We start from the raw sequence: 18,472 nt of genomic DNA, 5'->3' as shown, positions 1-18,472 counted from the left end.
TTCTTTAAAGAATCCTGGTTTCCTCACAAATAGTATGCGGTGTTTTCAACACTGATAATAACAAAAAATGTTTTTTGAGTGCCAAATCAGCATGTTACAATGATTTCTGAAGGATCAGGTGACACTGAAGACTAATGTTGCTGACAATTCAGCTTTGAATAAATGACATTTTAACATCTCAGTATGAGGCTATTCTTAGTCACATGCTCTTATGACATCTGTTTATTCTCTGCTGTAAAAAGATGCTGCTGCCATCCTGTGGTCTCACCTTTCATGACAGATGGCATTTAATCAGAACAGGCAGAGCAAGAATTGCTTCACAGCAGGAACTTTAAGGGATAAAACGTAAATTGTGTCATCCGTGGAATGTAAAAGAAGATATTTTGAAGAATGTTTAAGCTGCTCCTTTCCATTAAACAAAGGTGAATGGTTATGTGAAAATATGAAACTATGAATCAAATGAATAATTGTGTTTTCATGGTACTTTCGTCTACTTTTGTTGTTCAGTGTTGTTATTAAGTAAACCTAAAACTATAAAAAATTGTTTTTGTTAATTGGAAAAAAAACCCCAGAGCTTTTCACATACACACACACACACACACACACGTTTGTTTTTGTGAATTGTGGGGACATTCCATAGGCATAATGGTTTTTATACTGTACAAACTGTATGTGCTATTGCCCTACACCAACCCTACCCCTTACAGGAAACTTTGTGCATTTTTACTTTCTCAAAAAAACAATCTGTATGATTTATAAGCATTTTGAAAAATGGGGACATGGGGTAATGTCCTCATAAGTCACCTTCTCATTGTAATACCTGTCATACCCATGTCATTATACAAATTTGTGTCCTCATATGTCACAAAAACGTACACACACACACACACACACACACACACAAACTCTCCCGGAGCTGTCAGACATCCTGCAGACAGTCTGCCACCTACCCTGATTACTGTAGCATCACACAACATCTTGGATATTCACTAGAGATGTGTGAGATGTTACAACACACATATATTCAAATTTAGTGTAAATTGATCATTTAAATTCTTTTTCCCCCTCCATTTCAGTATGCAGCCAAATAGTTTACTGTTGAATGAACTTTGAATGGGCTTTTAATCATCCAAAGTGCAGGCATGTTCATTTGTCCTACAAAGCACAACAGTGACCACATTTTTTCTGGAAGTATTTTTCCCTTTGTTGTCTTCATATGCATGTCAAAAATTCTCCATTTAATATTTTGAAGCATTGAACCTACACATTACAACATTTGAAAACCTAAATAAAAAGACTGTGTACTTACATTCTTGCATGAGGAAATGAACTGCTCTCGTAATATAAATCCATGACTGTAATGCTTTAATGTGTAAGATACAATATATTTGAAACCTATTGTAAAATATTCAGAAATATATCAATAGTTTGAGAGTGTAGGGCGACCAGGTCAGTTATGTCATTCACACTGTTTCATTAGCATTTGCTGTGAGCTCTTTTGTATGTCTGTTTCTAAAGTAAGAGCAACTTTCTGATTGGTCGATCTCTCTTGAGGGATTATGGGTAGTGTAGTTTTTCACCCGGGATTATTTTTTAGCTGACATCATCATACTTGAAGTATATACTATCACTTAACAATCTCAGAGATCATGGTAGATCTGTCTTGAATGTTGTATACATTATTGCTAATTCAATTTCCCTATAGAGAAAAATAATGTGCCATAAAATCTTTCAGGTTCAGGAGTTACTTTTTTTGTCTGGTTTGACATGGTGTTTCCTACAATCATTAGTTCTTCTTTCCTGACAGATGTTCATCTTTGAGAATAACATCTACTACAAAGCGCAAGTGAACAGTTCTTCAATCCGCCTGGTGTCCACAGGCAGTCTGGGAGTCGTATTTAATGGACTTGCTGACTGGCTCTATGAAGGTAAAACCCATAAGCATGAATAATAATAAAAAACTCAGAGGAGTGTGTGCATGTAATAAAAGAGCAGAAGTGATTGTGAGTGTCTGATGTGTTTAGTTTTTTAGAACCTCCTGATGAAAACGGACATATCCGATATTTAAATATTGTCAAAATAATAACTCAATTTACGCATAAATACATTGATATAATAATAATAATAATAATAATAACTTTTATACTTATGCAACATGCAATATTATATAAACAATACGTGTAATCTTTGAACAGGATAATTTGTTTGTTTGCTTTGTTTTATTTTAATTCAATTACTTTGCTAAATTACTTATAATAATAACAATTGATGTTATTATTGATATGTATAATTGCAAAGAAAAATAATTACTGTAAATGCATTTAACTGTTACACTGTCTCTATTCATATACTCATCACTAAGGACCCTTTCTGAAAAATATGTAGGGAAATCAGATCAAAGCATCCATCAATCCGCCTGGTGTCCACAGGCAGTCTGGGAGTCGTATTTAATGGACTTGCTGACTGGCTCTATGAAGGTAAAACCCATAAGCATGAATAATAATAAAAAACACAGAGGAGTGTGTGCATGTAATAAAAGAGCAGAAGTGATTGTGAGTGTCTGATGTGTTTAGTTTTTTAGAACCTCCTGATGAAAACTGACATATCCGATATTTAAATATTGTCAAAATAATAACTCAGTTTACACATAAATACATTGATATAATAATAATAATAACTTTTATACTTATGCAACATGCAATATTATATAAACAATACGTGTAATTTTTGAACAGGATCATTTGTTTGTTTGCTTTGTTTTATTTTAGTTCAATTACTTTGCTAAATTATTTATAATAATAACAATTGATGTTATTATTGATATGTATAATTGCAAAGAAAAATAATTACTGTAAATGCATTTAACTGTTACACTGTCTCTATTCATATACTCATCACTAAGGACCCTTTCTGAAAAATATGTAGGGAAATCAGATCAAAGCATGAATGCTGGTGTCTCTCTGAACCCGTTCATACTGAGTTCATTTCACAACAGACTCTTTCAATACCTTAGTCTGGGATATGATATGTGACATTCCACAGTATTTTAATTTCATCATAAGCATGCAAACTGCAAATGCTAAACATACGTCATATAGAATTTGGAAAAAAAAAATTCAGTCCTTGTTAATGAAATGCAGATATTATTAGACCTGTTTGTGTATTAACAGCATTGGGATTAAACCTGTTTATAATCTATTGTGCAATAGTGTGATTTAAGACAGTGTTCAAGTATAATCTGCCACAATCAGGAATTTAATCATATTTAATTTAATATTAAACTAATATAATACATACCAAATACTAATAATACACAATATTTAATATTCCTGATGATTAATGTAGCATCTCATCTTAAAATACTGTTTGCCTTAGGATTATGTTCTTTTAGACTTGTGTTTTTTCGTTCTCTATTAGTTATATCAAGTGTTTACTTACACTCAAATTCACACACACGGATTTCCCTGGCTCTGTGTGCTGCAGTGTGGGAATACTGCATGATGGGAAAAAAACATCTTACAGAAAGCTTTTTAAGAGTCGTTTTGTAGCTATTTTATCCATCTGGCATTAACTGGAAATTGCAATTAATTGTGGAAGAGTGAAATGCTGCTGGTTAAAACTGAAGTGACCTTGGTGACAACAGCTGAAAAGGAAAGTCATTTTAATGGCAGAGCAAGTTTTGAAATACTATTTCATTTTGATGAAATAGTATTTTTTCCCCCTTTTAAATCACTGATGAATCATTCACAATATAAGACCAGCAACATGTATTAAGAAGGTAAACAGGGTCATATTGACTTTCCGTTTTCAGCATGTGTGTATGATGAGCTGTACTTATGAGCAGAAGTAAAGCAGGTCAGCAGCAGCTCATTTATCATATCCCATCTCTTCATCAGCTGTGTGTAGCTGAGCTTTGGTTCTTCTGCCAGTAAAATACAGCAAGCAGTTCTGCATCTATTAAATCTTGGTTAGTTTATAAGGGTGACGGGGAAGTTGTGGCCTAATGGTTAGAGATTCGGATTTGTAACCCAAAAGGTTGTGGGTTCGAGTCTCGTACCGGCACGGATTGTAGGTGGGGGGAGTGAATGTACAGCGCTCTCTCCCACCTTCAATACCACGACTGAAAGTGCCCTGTTCCTTGTTTCTCATGTTCCCTGACTTTAGTTCACTTTGTTAGTTTAATAAATGACCTGTATGTAGATCCACATCCCTGCCAGCCTGGACTCATTCCCTTACATTGCATTTATAATGTTACAAAAGATTTCTGTTTCAAATAAATGCTGTTCTTTTGGACTTTCTCTTCTTTAAAGAATCCTGGTTTCCTCACAAATAGTATGCGGTGTTTTCAACACTGATAATAACAAAAAATGTTTTTTGAGTGCCAAATCAGCATGTTACAATGATTTCTGAAGGATCAGGTGACACTGAAGACTAATGTTGCTGACAATTCAGCTTTGAATAAATGACATTTTAACATCTCAGTATGAGGCTATTCTTAGTCACATGCTCTTATGACATCTGTTTATTCTCTGCTGTAAAAAGATGCTGCTGCCATCCTGTGGTCTCACCTTTCATGACAGATGGCATTTAATCAGAACAGGCAGAGCAAGAATTGCTTCACAGCAGGAACTTTAAGGGATAAAACGTAAATTGTGTCATCCGTGGAATGTAAAAGAAGATATTTTGAAGAATGTTTAAGCTGCTCCTTTCCATTAAACAAAGGTGAATGGTTATGTGAAAATATGAAACTATGAATCAAATGAATAATTGTGTTTTCATGGTACTTTCGTCTACTTTTGTTGTTCAGTGTTGTTATTAAGTAAACCTAAAACTATAAAAAATTGTTTTTGTTAATTGGAAAAAAAACCCCCGTTAAATAAAATAAAATATACATATTAGATACTGATATAAAATTAGATGAAGCACTGAAATGTACTAAAACAAAAAAATGAAATTAAAGCTGGATAGAAATATTAAAAAGAACTATGACAATGACAAAAAGCACATTACAGAGCTACTAAAACATAAACTAAAAATAATAGCAAATAAATAGTACAAATATATAAATATTACTATAAAAAACTATTAAAATGACATTACAGAGTTACAAAAATTTTAACTAAAATTAAAATAAAACAGAAAACATCAAATAAAAGCAAATAAATTCTATAAAAGTATATACATTTTACTAAAATAACACTGACAGAATAGAAGCTGCCTACAACACACACACCTGCTTAATTTCTCTTTTGGTGTTTTACAGAAAAGTATTTGGGTTTGTAATGACATTAAGGGGAAAAAACTATTCCTCAAAGACTTTGGAGCCACGGTGCAGCAGTTAATGTCCCAGGTGCTCATAGGTGATGCAGGTTTGAACAGAATAATTATACAACATATCTATGAACATCTGCAAACATCAGGGCTTATATTTATGAACAAAATATTGTTTAAATAAATAAGTAGATTGTTGCTTTTATGAAAAAAAAAGTTTGAATATTCATGCACCAACAAATGAATAAATAAACAAAACAAATCAAATGAGCCGTTCAGGTTACATAATGTCTTAATTAGCTCGAGGTCCAGTTTGCAGTGTTACAGACAGTCATATTTTACATTCTCTGTTCCTCCTCCAGCTCACGGCTGTCAGCTTTATGGAGTGATGGATGAGAATGGATGCGATAAATCACAAAGGCTGTTTTTGCACATGGTGCAGTTATGTATTTTGCAGTGTGTCCTCTGTCCGCGTTTGCTTGAAAGGATATTTAATCCTCTAACGCATATCAGGATCTGACAGAGATGCGGTCACCACGCAACAAAGCTTTACTGGACTCACATCACTAGTTTGTGTGCAGTGTAGACTTCCTTTAGTATAAAGCTTCAGTTTCGTGTTTAACATTTCATTTGTTTGTGTTCACAGAGGAGATCTTCCAGAGTCACATCGCTCACTGGTGGTCACCAGATGGTCTCAGACTGGCATATGCCACCATCAATGACACTCTGGTGCCCAGGATGGAGATACCCATGTTCACAAATGCGCTGTATCCCAGCGGACAGGAGTACCGCTACCCTAAAGTAAATCTCTGCAGCTTCTTTTTATGATCAAACCAAGTCTTAGTTGTGTCACTGTAACCTTGAAATGGGATCTGATGGCTGCTGTTGTATTGAGTGCATTTAAAGGGACAGTGCACCCAAAAATGAAAAATCTGTCATCAGGTCTTTCCCAGCTATAAGGCTTTCATTCATCTTCAGAACACAAATGAAGATATTTTTCATATTCTGTCATTGTTTTCGTTTTTTCATCCATTGGAATTTGACCAAAATCAAGCTTGAAAAAAGTAAATAAAGACATTATAAAAGTAATCCATATGAATCAAGTGGTTTAATCCAAGACCTGATCACTTTATATGATAAACAGATTAGATTTATTTATTTGATTATGTTATTCACATACATAGAGCACATCAGATATGGTCAACAGAAGCTCAATCATGATTGCTTGACGCACAAGAACAAACCTCATTGCTCCTCATGCATAAAACACACACAGTTGAGCTTCTGCTTCAATGAATGGATACAAAAATGATGAGAGAATATTAAAAATATTCATTTTGACAATGAATGAAAACATTTTTGGTGAAATGACATGAAGGTGAGTAAATGATGAAAGATTTTTCATGTTTGTGTGAACTGACACTTTAAGCACTGTAGTGATATAACTAAATCAGGTTTCTTAACAGTCATGCCAAGCAATAACTGTCCATCTGCATGTGTCTCTTTTTACACAACATACCTAATTTACATTTATTCATTTGCCAGACAGATTTTTCCAAAAGCAGCTTACAGTGCACTCAAAGTATAGCCTACATTGGGAATGGAACCCATGAGCTTTGCTAGCGCTTTACCAGTTGAAATTTAATGGACCAGATAAAAATTGTTTGCACAAATTATGTATGTGTTTGTATTCTAGAATCATGCCGTTTAAAGGGATATTTCACCCAAAAATGAAAATTCTGTCATCTTTTACTCACCGAAGTTGTTTCTAATCTGTATAAGTTTCTTTCTTCTGTTGAACACAAAAGAAGATATTTTGAAGAATGTTAGTAAACAAACGGTTGCTGGTGACCCATTGATTTCCATAGTATTTTTTCCTCACAGTGGAAGTCGATGGCTACCAGCAACTGTTTATTTCCCAACATTCTTCAAAATATCTGATTTTGTGTTGAACAGAAGAAAAAAACTCTGACAGGTTTGGAACAACTTAAAGGTGAGTAAAAGATGACAGAATTGTCATTTTTGGGTGAACTATCCCTAAGGGTCCCATCGGAGGAGGAGGAGAAGGAGATACTCCAGTTACAAAATCTCTGCTGTCTCTGTAGGCCGGGGAGGAGAACCCTGATATCTATTTGTCAGTGGTGAGTCTGAACGGCCCTTTACACACAGTGAGGATGAGGAAACCAGAGGACCCCAGGATCAGGTGAAGAGCTGCCAGTGACCACACAACAACATGCTTATTCGATTACTAACTTTATCTTCTACTTTAGGGGAGTTAGAGGAGTATTTAAAATATTCAATGTCAGCATCCAACAAATTAAACTAGAGCCTTTAAAAACTAACTTCACTTTTCTAAATAATTTTACACTACCAATTCAGATGTTTGGGGTCAGTAAGTTTCATATTCATGTTTATTCAAGAAGTCTCTTATGCTCACCAAGACAATAAAGACATTTTAAAAAAGTAATTTATTCCTGTGATGCAAAGCATCGTTACTCCAGTCTTCAGTGTCACATGATCCTTCAGAAAATATTCTAATATGCTGATTTGCTGCTCAAGAAACATTTCTTATTATCAATGTTGTGCTGCTTAATATTTTTTAGAAACTATGATATATTTTTTTTAGGATTCATTGATGAAAAAGAGTTCAAAAGAGTATTTTATTTGAAACAGAAATCTTTTGTAACATTATAAAATCTCTTTACTGTCACTTTTGATTAATTTCATGTGTCCTTGCTGAATAAAAGCATAATTTATTTAAAAAAATACTTACCCTAACCTTTTGAACGATATTGTAATACTTTAACTCTGTAAACAGGCTACAGTCAGACTAATGGACTGCATTACTCGACAGAAGAATGGCTTAAATGGCTTTAAGGAGCATTTTTTTAATTAAAGGGATAGTTCACCCCAAAATGAAAATGTGATGTGTATCTGCTTACCCCCAGGGCATCCAAGATGTAGGTGACTTTGTTTCTTCAGTAGAACACAAACGAAGATTTTTAACTCAAACCGTTGCAGTCTGTCAGTCATATAATGGAAGTCAATGGGCTCCACGGCTTTGAGAGTCAAAAAAAAGCATACAGACAAAACCAAATTAAACCCTGCGGCTTGTGATGATACATTGAGGTCTTAAAACACAAAACGATCGGTCTGTGCAAGAAACTGAACAGTATTTATATAATTTTTTTACCTCTGATCCACCGCAATGTCCAACTTTCCTGAGCACATTCTCAACATCCGGCTCTGGCATAGTAGACATAGATATATATATAAGTAGATGCCTCATTAGTGACTGTTTCTAAGTATACGTCACTCATTATTTACACAGTGCAGAGAGATTGCAGACGTGTTCACTGGCACTGCGATGATCTAAAGATATTTAGAAGTACAGGTCATCACAATGGAAGACGATTTTGATATATCATCAGACAACGTGGGATTTTTTGCCCGACCGTATTTATTTGACGTCACGCGCCGGATGTTGTGAACGCGCTCAGGACAGTTGGACATTGCGGTGGATCAGAGGTAAAAAAATGATATGTTTCTTGCACAGACCGATCGTTTCGTGTCTTAAGACCTCAATGTATCGCCACGAGCCGCAGGGTTTAATTTGGTTTTGTCTGTGTATGATTTTGACTCTCAAAGCCGTGGAGCTATTGACTGCCATTATATGACTGACAGACTGCAATGGTTTGAGTTAAAAATCTTTGTTTATGTTCTACTGAAGAAACAAAGTCACCTACATCTTGGATGCCCCGGGGGTAAGCAGATAAACATCACATTTTCATTTTTGGGTGAACTATCCCTTTAAGCTAATGAACAAAATCCATTTTGCCCAAAGCTTTTTTTATTAAACACATTTACTCACAAAAAAATTTACACAGACTCTATTTAACCAGCTTCTCTCTGCAGGAAAGATTACTACATCACCATGGTGAAGTGGGCAACCAGCACCAAACTAGCAGTAAACTGGCTGAACCGAGCGCAGAACAACTCCATCCTGACCTTGTGTGAGGCCACAACAGGCATCTGCACAAAGGTACCTTCTGATATACACTAGCACACACACTTAATTATCACTATTGTCCATAATAATAGCAAAGTCATTAAGACTGAGAATTACATCATGACCTTTAATTTTCCGGAAAAGGCTGTTAGGGTGACAGCGCCTATTGTTACATCCAAATGTATTAAAATGCACGTCAATTCAATGAAAGAAAAGATTAGTCACTGCTTCGGTTGTGAATAAAGGATTTTGTCGCACAATGGTAGACATACCGAGAAAAAAACGAATCTGTCGGTGTGTTTTCAGAAACATGAAGATGAGAGTGACAGCTGGCTTCACAGACAGGTGAGTCACACATCACACTGCGTCTCAGAGCGGAGACACGTACGGTGTGTGGGATGTGTTCGCTGATGGGAAGACTTGAATCTCTCTGCAGAACGAACCCCCGCTGTTCTCCAGAGACGGATACAGGTTCTTCTTCACCCGAGCCGTTCCACAAGGAGGCAGAGGGAAGTTCTTCCACATATCCATGTCCACTTCCCAGGTGAGCTGACAATGAGAAACCACACGCTACTTTAATTGGATAGTTCACCTAAAAATGAAAATTGGCGGTTAATTTACTCACCCTCCGACTAAGATGTAGGTGACTTTTTTTTCTTCAGTAGAACAGTAAGGAAGATTTTTAGCTGAAACTGTGGTCCTTGGTGATTCATATTATGCAAGTCAATGGCTACCGGCCCTTGAGCGTCAAAAAAAGCCTATCAAGGAAAACAAAATGAATACCTGTGGTTCCTGGCGATATATTCTTTTTAGTTCTTAAAAAGCAAAATGATCAGTCTGTGCAAGAAACTGAACATTATTTACATCACTCCACACTGTTTGCCTGAGGCTCTGGATTTCAGGAAATAATGTTGTAAATACTGTTCAGTTTTTGCACAGACCAGTTACTTCACCTCATAAGACCTAAATATGTCGTCAGAAGCCATGCGGTTTAATTTTCTATTGCCTATATAAGTTTTTTTGACTCTCAAAGTGACGGTAGCCATTGACTTGGCTAAAATCTTCTTTACTGCTTTACTAAGAAAAAAAGTCACCTACATCTTGGTTAACCTGAGGTTCAGTATATAAACAACAAATTTTCATTTTTGGGTGAACTATCCCTTTAAGAGCATGTTAAAGGTATGGAGTGACTTCCTTTTGGCGTCTCTTTCAGCCCAACAGCAGCACAGACACGCTACAGTCGCTGACGTCAGGAGACTGGGACGTGACGCAGATTTTAGCCTACAACGAGGACACCAAACTTGTGTAAGCATGTGTGATCAGCAGCATTCAAAAGACCCAGATGCTTGACTCTATCCATATTGTCAATAAAACTGTCAGAAATATACCTAAAATAAAGCAATATGCCATTACCTTTCGAAACATTACAATGGATATCTGAAACAGCAATGTCTTTGCAGATACTTTCTGAGTACAGAAGATGATGCAAGACGGCGTCAACTCTACAGGTATGACACACACACACACACACACACACACACACACAGTGATGTATTTGGAAGCATTGCACTGATGATGTGTTGTTTTTTTAGCGCCAACACCACAGGATCCTTCAACCGCCGCTGTCTTTCCTGTAATTTAAGCTGTGGATACATCAGCGGATCATTCAGTCCAGATACTAACTACTTCCTTCTCAACTGCAAAGGTTTAATGCTTTTTCAATGCAAAACAACTGTAAATAACTTGTCTTGTACCTATAAAGTACAATACGGAAAAACACATTTTTAAACAGCCTTGGATCCGGAAGTATTTTTTTACTAATGCTGTTTTATTTTTCCCATAGGGATTTTAAAAAGGTCGTGTTAAACGAGTTACAAGCCATGAACCAAACCAACCAGCTACAAGCTGAATCAAAGCACTGCAAACTTAGATTTGAAGCAAAAAAATTGGACAAAAAGACTGAGTTGTGTACTTAACGGCTTTGAGGAAAAGAACCAGAATCCCATGAAGCATTTTAAATGACATAGTTGAATTAAAAACCATGTAGTTTGAGAGCTTAGCTTCCCTTTGGAGAAAATGAATGTGAAATTTACTTTGGAACCCAAATGTTGTCCGGTTCCAGAGGTCCAAACTCTCCATAGGGAAACTGAGTTTTAACAATAACTGATAAACCTTTAAAGACAGACCTGTTGTGAGCTCCAAGGTTGTTAATCGATTGTATGTGGCTTTGTTGAACTTGTCTGTTCGTCTTTATTCAACTTATTTTTAAATGAATTGTTTAATAGTGAAAAACTACATTACCCATGATGCTATACAGAAAGTATATTTCTATAGATACAACCAACAACTTTAAAAGATTTATATTTCTCCATTGTTTTTAATTTGATTAATGTCATTCACAATCCTTTATGGGATTGTACTTTCCATCACCAAAATCGTTAAGTACACAGTCCGATAAGTCCGACAAGTAAATGTTTGTAATGTTGTGATTCTCCTTGTAGCTGGTTGGTTTGTTTCATGGCTTACAACACTTAAAAAAAATCCTTATATGGTATAAATGAAAGGAGAAAATACTTCCAGAACCAACAACGCTGAAAAAGTGGATTGGTACTAATGTACTCTATTACATAGTTTCTCTAGAATAATTGATTCTGATTGGTCAGTTGCTGCATTCTGCGGTCAGATGTTGTATAATAGACTGTTGTCTTAAGAAACCAATCTTCTACATTGCTACATTGCTAGTTTTATATATCTCATATGCTAATTGAATAGTTCACATTTTAGATAATTGAAATAGAGAATTCCCCAATAACAGGCATTAAGTACTATTAGACCAGAAACAATATGGAATACAAAGTCAGTGTTTCAATAATTGTATTTTTTCTCTTGATGTAACCGCTCACTGCCGAGTTTGGCTCAGTGACTCTGGCTGATCCCAGTCTGTTAGTCATGACATCATTACCCTGCTGAGTGTTTTACCAGCAATAAAGCATGGCTGCCATGGTCACTGATCTGTTTAGCAGGGTCTGTTGGGCACAAGGAAAGGTCAGTGTTTGTGTTTTTAATTAGATGAAGTCAGAACAGAGCCTTATGGTCCTTGCAGCATGATGCTTCCCCAGACCTCAGCAGAGAAAGATCAGTTCTTGTGTAGCTGATGCTTCCCACCTGTTGTGTGGATCAAACCATGCATTGATAGTAAAGAAGATCCATTTTAGGTGCTGTATAATTATTCCATGTTTAGTGATCCTAAATGGGGTTTGAGTGCATTGATGAATTCCTGAAAAACCCAAAACCACACTGTAAAAACTATTTGTTTAGTCAACTTTTCAGATTACAGGTTTTCAGATTGTATGGTTTGTTAGGATAGGACAATATTTGGTCGAGATACAACTATTTGAAAATCTGGAATCTGAGGGTACAAAACAATCCAAATATTGAGAAAATCGCCTTTAGAGTTGTCCAAATGAAGTCCTTAGCAATGCATATTACTAATGATATATTTACAGTAGGAAATTAACAAAATATCTTCATGGAACATGACCTTTACTTAATATCCTAATGATTTTTGGCATAAAAGAAAAATCAATAATTTTGACCCATATACAATGTATTGTTGGCTATTGCTACAAATATCCCCCAGCGGCTTAACACTGCTTTTGTGCTGCAGGGTCACATATGTGTTTTTGAGTTGAACTTTCAGCTTAGTTGAGGGCCAATGAACTTAAATTTCCTTGTTGTCTGGAAAATGTATAAAAAAATTAGTTATGTCTACAAAAAAATAAAACAAAATAAAAATCTCAAAATATATATTTTTATAGTGCAGTTTTGATCTAATCAGTAATTACAGTCAGAATAATTTGTTATAATAGATTTTTTATACTTTTATTCAGCAAGGATGCATTAAATTGATCAAAAATACAAAATATTTCTATTTAAAAAATGCTGTTCTTTTCATTCTTTTTTCTCGCCGTTCTATTCAGCAAACAATAAAAACACTGATAAATGTTTGATTCAACATTGATAAAAAATAAGAAATGTTTCATTATTATTGATATCTGAAGGATCATGTGACACTAAAGACTGGCGTAATGATGCTGAAAATTCAGCTTTGTCATCACAAGAATAAATTACATTTTAAATCATATTAAAATAGAAAAATAATAATATTTCACAATAAGCTGTGTTTAGCATAATTAGCAGTGATTATCAGCGGCCTCTTGGGGGAAAAGAGGAAGCGGGACAAAACAGACTCGCTTGCTATAAAATAAATATTTCACAGTATTGGTTTTTACTGTAAATAAATGCAGCTTTGGTGAGCAGAAGAAACTTTCAAAATCACGAAAAGATCTTGCTGATCCCAAAATAGTGTATATTTTATAGTAGACAAATATATTTCTCTGACCATCTTCTGTATGTGATTCACTCAGAGCTGCTGGATGTGGAGCTCAATAAGCAGTTGAACACCACTGTGAACAACACGCAGATGCCCAAAGTAGAGTACAAAAAGATCAGCATAGATGACTACTGTGAGTATCTTACATCAAACTCCCCGAGTCTGTTTTCGCAAAGCTGAGGATCGTCACAGCACAGTAACTTTCCCATCATTTGCACAGGTCTGAACATGCAGATTGTGAAGCCAGCGGGGTTTACAGAGACAGCTCACTACCCCTTACTGCTGCTGGTGTAAGTCACTCACACACACACACACACACACACACACAGAATAACTGATACATGATCCCCACAGCGGATTAGTCCAGCAAAGACCGGACTAAAACCTGTACTAACATTAAAGCTGTGCTAATGTGTTTATTTTCTTAGTGTTTATTATTTATTTATTACATAATTTTCTTTTTTTTGTGACCCGGATATTTCATCGTATCATTCACCCAGTGGGTTCTAAGTACAAGGTATCAAAACGTGACGTTGTTTTGAGGCATTTGATCGGATGGTTCCGACACGTTTGCTTTGCTCTGGTAGGGACGGCACCCCTGGTGGTCAGATGGTGACGGAGCAGTTCCAGGTGGACTGGACCACGGTGCTGGTCAGCTCCTTCAACACCATAGTCATGCGTCTGGACGGCCGCGGCAGTGGCTTTCAGGGCACAAACCTCCTCCACCGCATCAAGAAGAAACTGGGGGAGTTTGAGGAGAGAGACCAGCTGGAAGCTCTTAGGTCAGACCATCTACATGAACAACACTAAAACTACAGCAGCATCAGTGCTGAGAGAACACTTTACTTCACGCTTACATCTTTTCTATGATTCACTGCAGAATTATCTCACAGCTGCCATACATTGACAGCTCAAGAGTTGGAGTTTCTGGAAAGGTGAGTTTGAAGTGAAGTGAAGTGAAGTGACATGTGGCCAAGTATGGTGACCCATACTCGGAATTAGTGCTCTGCATTTATCCATCCAAAGCGCACACACACAGCAGTGAACACACACCCGGAGCAGTGGGCAGCCATTTTTTTATGCTGCGGTGCCCGGGGAGCAGTTAGGGGTTCGGTGCCTTGGTGTTTGGTGACTTAGGAAATGAGTGACATGTTTGAGTAGTGTGAGAATAGCTGAGTTGCTTACCTAGTAGTGTGATTTTTTCCAACAAGTAATGAGGTAGCATGACAAAACGCTTTACATTAGGCCTATGCATTTTACTTTTATTTATATACTTTTATAATTTGTATTAATATTTTGAATTAGCTTTTAATTTTATATTTTCCGTTTTAATTCATTTAAATTTTTGGTAATTCTGTGATGTGTTTTCATCATATTTATATTTTAATATTACTATTTAGGTTTAATTTATTTTTATTTAAAGGGGTCATCCGATGCTACAAGCACATTTACAAGTTGTTTGAACTGAAATGTGTGTTAGCAGTGTGTGTACACAAACACCCTATAATGATAAAATTCACAGTTTTTTTTTTCTACTAAAATCTTTACCCCTTTCTCAAATCGAGCCGATCCCAGATGCCTGTCTGTGTGACGTCACACAGACAGGCCCCTCCCACGACAGTTTGATTGACAGTAGCGTTTCAGCACAGACTGGACTGGTGTCTTACCTTAGACCCGCACTGAGTGACTGTCATCAGTCCGCCATTGTTTCACCGCCGGAGCAGATGTAGACAAGAATGACTCCTAAGCATTGAGATGTTATGTTGTTGGATGTAATAATGAACATAGCAGTCGTCATTTACTCCCGACATCTGAGCCTCTGAACTCGCAGTGGATTATGTTTGTTTCTGAAAGGAATGCGCCCCCGATCTACATAAATGCGTCTATGTTTGCGCGAATCATTCGTGATCCAGCTTCACCTACAGAAGAAGTGAGTATTTCAGCACAGACTGGACTGGTGTCTTACCTTAGACCCGCACTGAGTGACTGTCATCAGTCCGCCATTGTTTCACCGCCGGAGCAGATGTAGACAAGAATGACTCCTGAGCATTGAGATGTTATGTTGTTGGATGTAATAATGAACTCAGCAGTCGTCATTTACTCCCGACATCTGAGCCTCTGAACTCGCAGTGGATTATGTTTGTTTCTGAAAGGAATGCGCCCCCGATCTACATAAATGCGTCTATGTTTGCGCGAATCATTCGTGATCCAGCTTCACCTACAGAAGAAGTGAGTATAATGTTTTGTAATGAATCTTTGCAAATCGCCTTTCCTAATAATGTGCTAAATAGCAAGTTTCACGATGAATGCGGCTGAAGTAAACAGTCTCTCTGAGAGCGGCTCGGAAGAGAGGGGCGGGGTCAGCAGAGCTCATTAACATTTAAAGGAAAATGCTACAAAACGGCTTGCTCTGAAAAGAGCTGTTTTTGACAGGGTAAAAAGGTGTTTTTTACACTACCATTGAGAAATTTTAACCAAACTATGTTACAGACTTTTCATTAAGACCATAAAGAATCATATCAACATGTGGAAAATGGGCATCCGATGACCCCTTTATTTAAGTTTTATTTAATTTAAAAAAATTTTAAGGTTAGTAATTTTAGTGCTTCAACTTTTTTATTTACATTTATATTTTATTTTAGCTAAGAATGAACAAAGATAGTTTTTGTTTACTATAATAACCCTGCCCAGAAAGCGATTGTTATTCAATTTTGATGAGTGATTATAAAGACATTTTGTGTATTTGTAATAACATGCACTGATGACTCGTTCAAAACTCAAAAGCAAGAACACATATTAAATCTTAAGAATCAGTTTTGATTTCATGTTGGCTTCAAGAAGTCTGTATTGTTGGATTCATATTAATCTTCTCAAAATTCTCTCTTGATGAAACTGTACCATGTGATGCATGATTGTATCATTCAGCATCATTTATGTTCACTCATCACTAATAACCTGTTTTGTCTGTTCAGGCATATGGAGGATATCTGGCCAGCCGACTATTACGCTCAGATGAAAATACAAATATGTTTCAATTCAAAATCAAGTGTGGCACCGTCATCTCCCCCATCACTGATTTCTCTTTATACGGTATGATGTCATATCCAGTGTTTGATCACACATGCCTTCATTTATTCGAATAAAATGAATGGATTAATTTCAGTGTTACTGATGATCATCTGTCCTGCAGCTTCTGCATTTTCTGAACGCTATTTAGGATCACCGCAGTCCAGTAAGAGAGGATACGAGGTAATGCACACAACATAAGATGGTTGAGGGTCAGGTCAAATAAATCTGTTACCAGATTTAACAGGTAGTAACTGATTACAAGTAATCTGGATTACGTAATCAGATAAAAAAATTAAGTACTTGTAATTAGATTACAGTTACTTTTTATGGATTACATGATTACAAATGATTCACACAATGGCAGTACATTATTCATAATTTATTTATTCGGACTAATTATTTTTTTCTCTTTTAAATTTTTTGTTCATGTGATACAGGAATTCCCAAGCTTTTTGTCAGTCAAACCACTTTGACCTAAATATTTACTGAGATTTAAAGTTAATATTTCTATAATTTAACAACACATTTGCAACTTCTGATGTTGGTTAGTGGTCATACATTTTTTTCTCTTTTTTTAATAACAATAATCCCATTTAAATCTATAAACAAGTCATGTCAAATGTAATCTAAAAGTAATCCAAAAGTAGTCAGAATACATTACCTAAAATGAGTAATCTCGATTAAACTACTGACTACAAATTTTAACATGTAACCAGTAACAGACTACAATTTGTAAGTCATCTCCCCAGCACTCTCTCTTACATATGGTTTTGGCTTGTATTATTTTCAGATGGCATGCTTAACAGACCACATGGAGCAACTGAGGGACAAAAAACTCATGCTAATTCACCCGACGGCGGACGGTAACCCTTGATTTCAACAAAGCTTCTTGTGCTTAACTTCTTTATTTCTTAAACACATGCTTTTCTTTCATTTGTTTAACTGACACTGTGTAAAATGTCTTTCTGTTCACACAGAGAAAGTCCATTTTCAGCACACGGCCAAATTGATCAACCATCTGATAAATGAGAAAGCTAATTATACATTACAGGTAAGAGCTGATCAGCTGCTATTTAAACTCTCAGCTATTGACACTTACATTTCTGCATTATGTAACATCTTTTTAGCGGTGTTTGTTGCATCAAGTGTCACAGTTACTGTTACATATACTAAGGGTTTGTGGTCTGGGCAAGGCACTAATTAATGATTACATTAACTCGTTATGTTCCATTTGTGCTGTAGACTTGAATGACACCTCAAATCATGTGACTCAGTGAGGAGAGATGTGATATTTTTATTCACTTCCTCACAGCACCTTAGCAACTGCATAGCGACATACTAAAACACACAGACACTGTTGCAACAAAACACTCAGACACCCTAGCAACCACATAGCAACATGCTAAAACACTCAGACACCCACATAGCAACATGCTAAAAACACTCAGACACCCTAACAACATGCGAAAACACTCAGACACCCTTAGCAACCACATAGCAAAATGCTAAAACACTCAGACATCCTTAGCAACCACATAGCAAAATGCTAAAACACTCAGACATCCTTAGCAACCACATAGCAACATGATAAAAACACTCAGACACCCTAACAACATGCAAAAACACTCAGACACCCTTAGCAACCACATAGCAAAATGCTAAAACACTCAGACATCCTTAGCAACCACATAGCAACATGATAAAAACACTCAGACACCCTAACAACATGC

At 36.2% G+C, this 18,472-nt stretch overlaps 1 protein-coding gene across 1 annotated transcript in view; it reads left to right on the top strand.

Annotated features, from left to right (window-relative positions):
* The window catches only part of dpp6b (dipeptidyl-peptidase 6b), a 136,867-nt gene that overhangs the window by 108,209 nt on the left and 10,186 nt on the right, over positions 1-18,472 (top strand). Inside the window, exons 9-25 of the mRNA XM_016241608.1 lie at positions 5,918-6,072; positions 7,377-7,474; positions 9,187-9,313; positions 9,587-9,625; positions 9,717-9,824; positions 10,494-10,585; positions 10,741-10,788; positions 10,873-10,985; positions 11,124-11,136; positions 13,661-13,806; positions 13,894-13,963; positions 14,261-14,455; positions 14,554-14,608; positions 16,646-16,763; positions 16,864-16,922; positions 17,533-17,605; positions 17,720-17,793. Coding sequence (XP_016097094.1) covers positions 5,918-6,072; positions 7,377-7,474; positions 9,187-9,313; positions 9,587-9,625; positions 9,717-9,824; positions 10,494-10,585; positions 10,741-10,788; positions 10,873-10,985; positions 11,124-11,136; positions 13,661-13,806; positions 13,894-13,963; positions 14,261-14,455; positions 14,554-14,608; positions 16,646-16,763; positions 16,864-16,922; positions 17,533-17,605; positions 17,720-17,793 — 1,583 coding nt within the window. The remainder of the gene's footprint in view (positions 1-5,917; positions 6,073-7,376; positions 7,475-9,186; positions 9,314-9,586; positions 9,626-9,716; positions 9,825-10,493; positions 10,586-10,740; positions 10,789-10,872; positions 10,986-11,123; positions 11,137-13,660; positions 13,807-13,893; positions 13,964-14,260; positions 14,456-14,553; positions 14,609-16,645; positions 16,764-16,863; positions 16,923-17,532; positions 17,606-17,719; positions 17,794-18,472) is intronic.

The sequence above is a fragment of the Sinocyclocheilus grahami genome, unplaced genomic scaffold (genome assembly GCF_001515645.1).
Source record: "Sinocyclocheilus grahami isolate Dianchi unplaced genomic scaffold, SAMN03320097.WGS_v1.1 scaffold628.1, whole genome shotgun sequence".
In the NCBI taxonomy this organism is placed as follows: domain Eukaryota; kingdom Metazoa; phylum Chordata; class Actinopteri; order Cypriniformes; family Cyprinidae; genus Sinocyclocheilus; species Sinocyclocheilus grahami.
The sequence above is the reverse complement of the archived record's forward strand: the minus strand, read 5'-3'. Positions and strand labels throughout refer to the sequence as shown.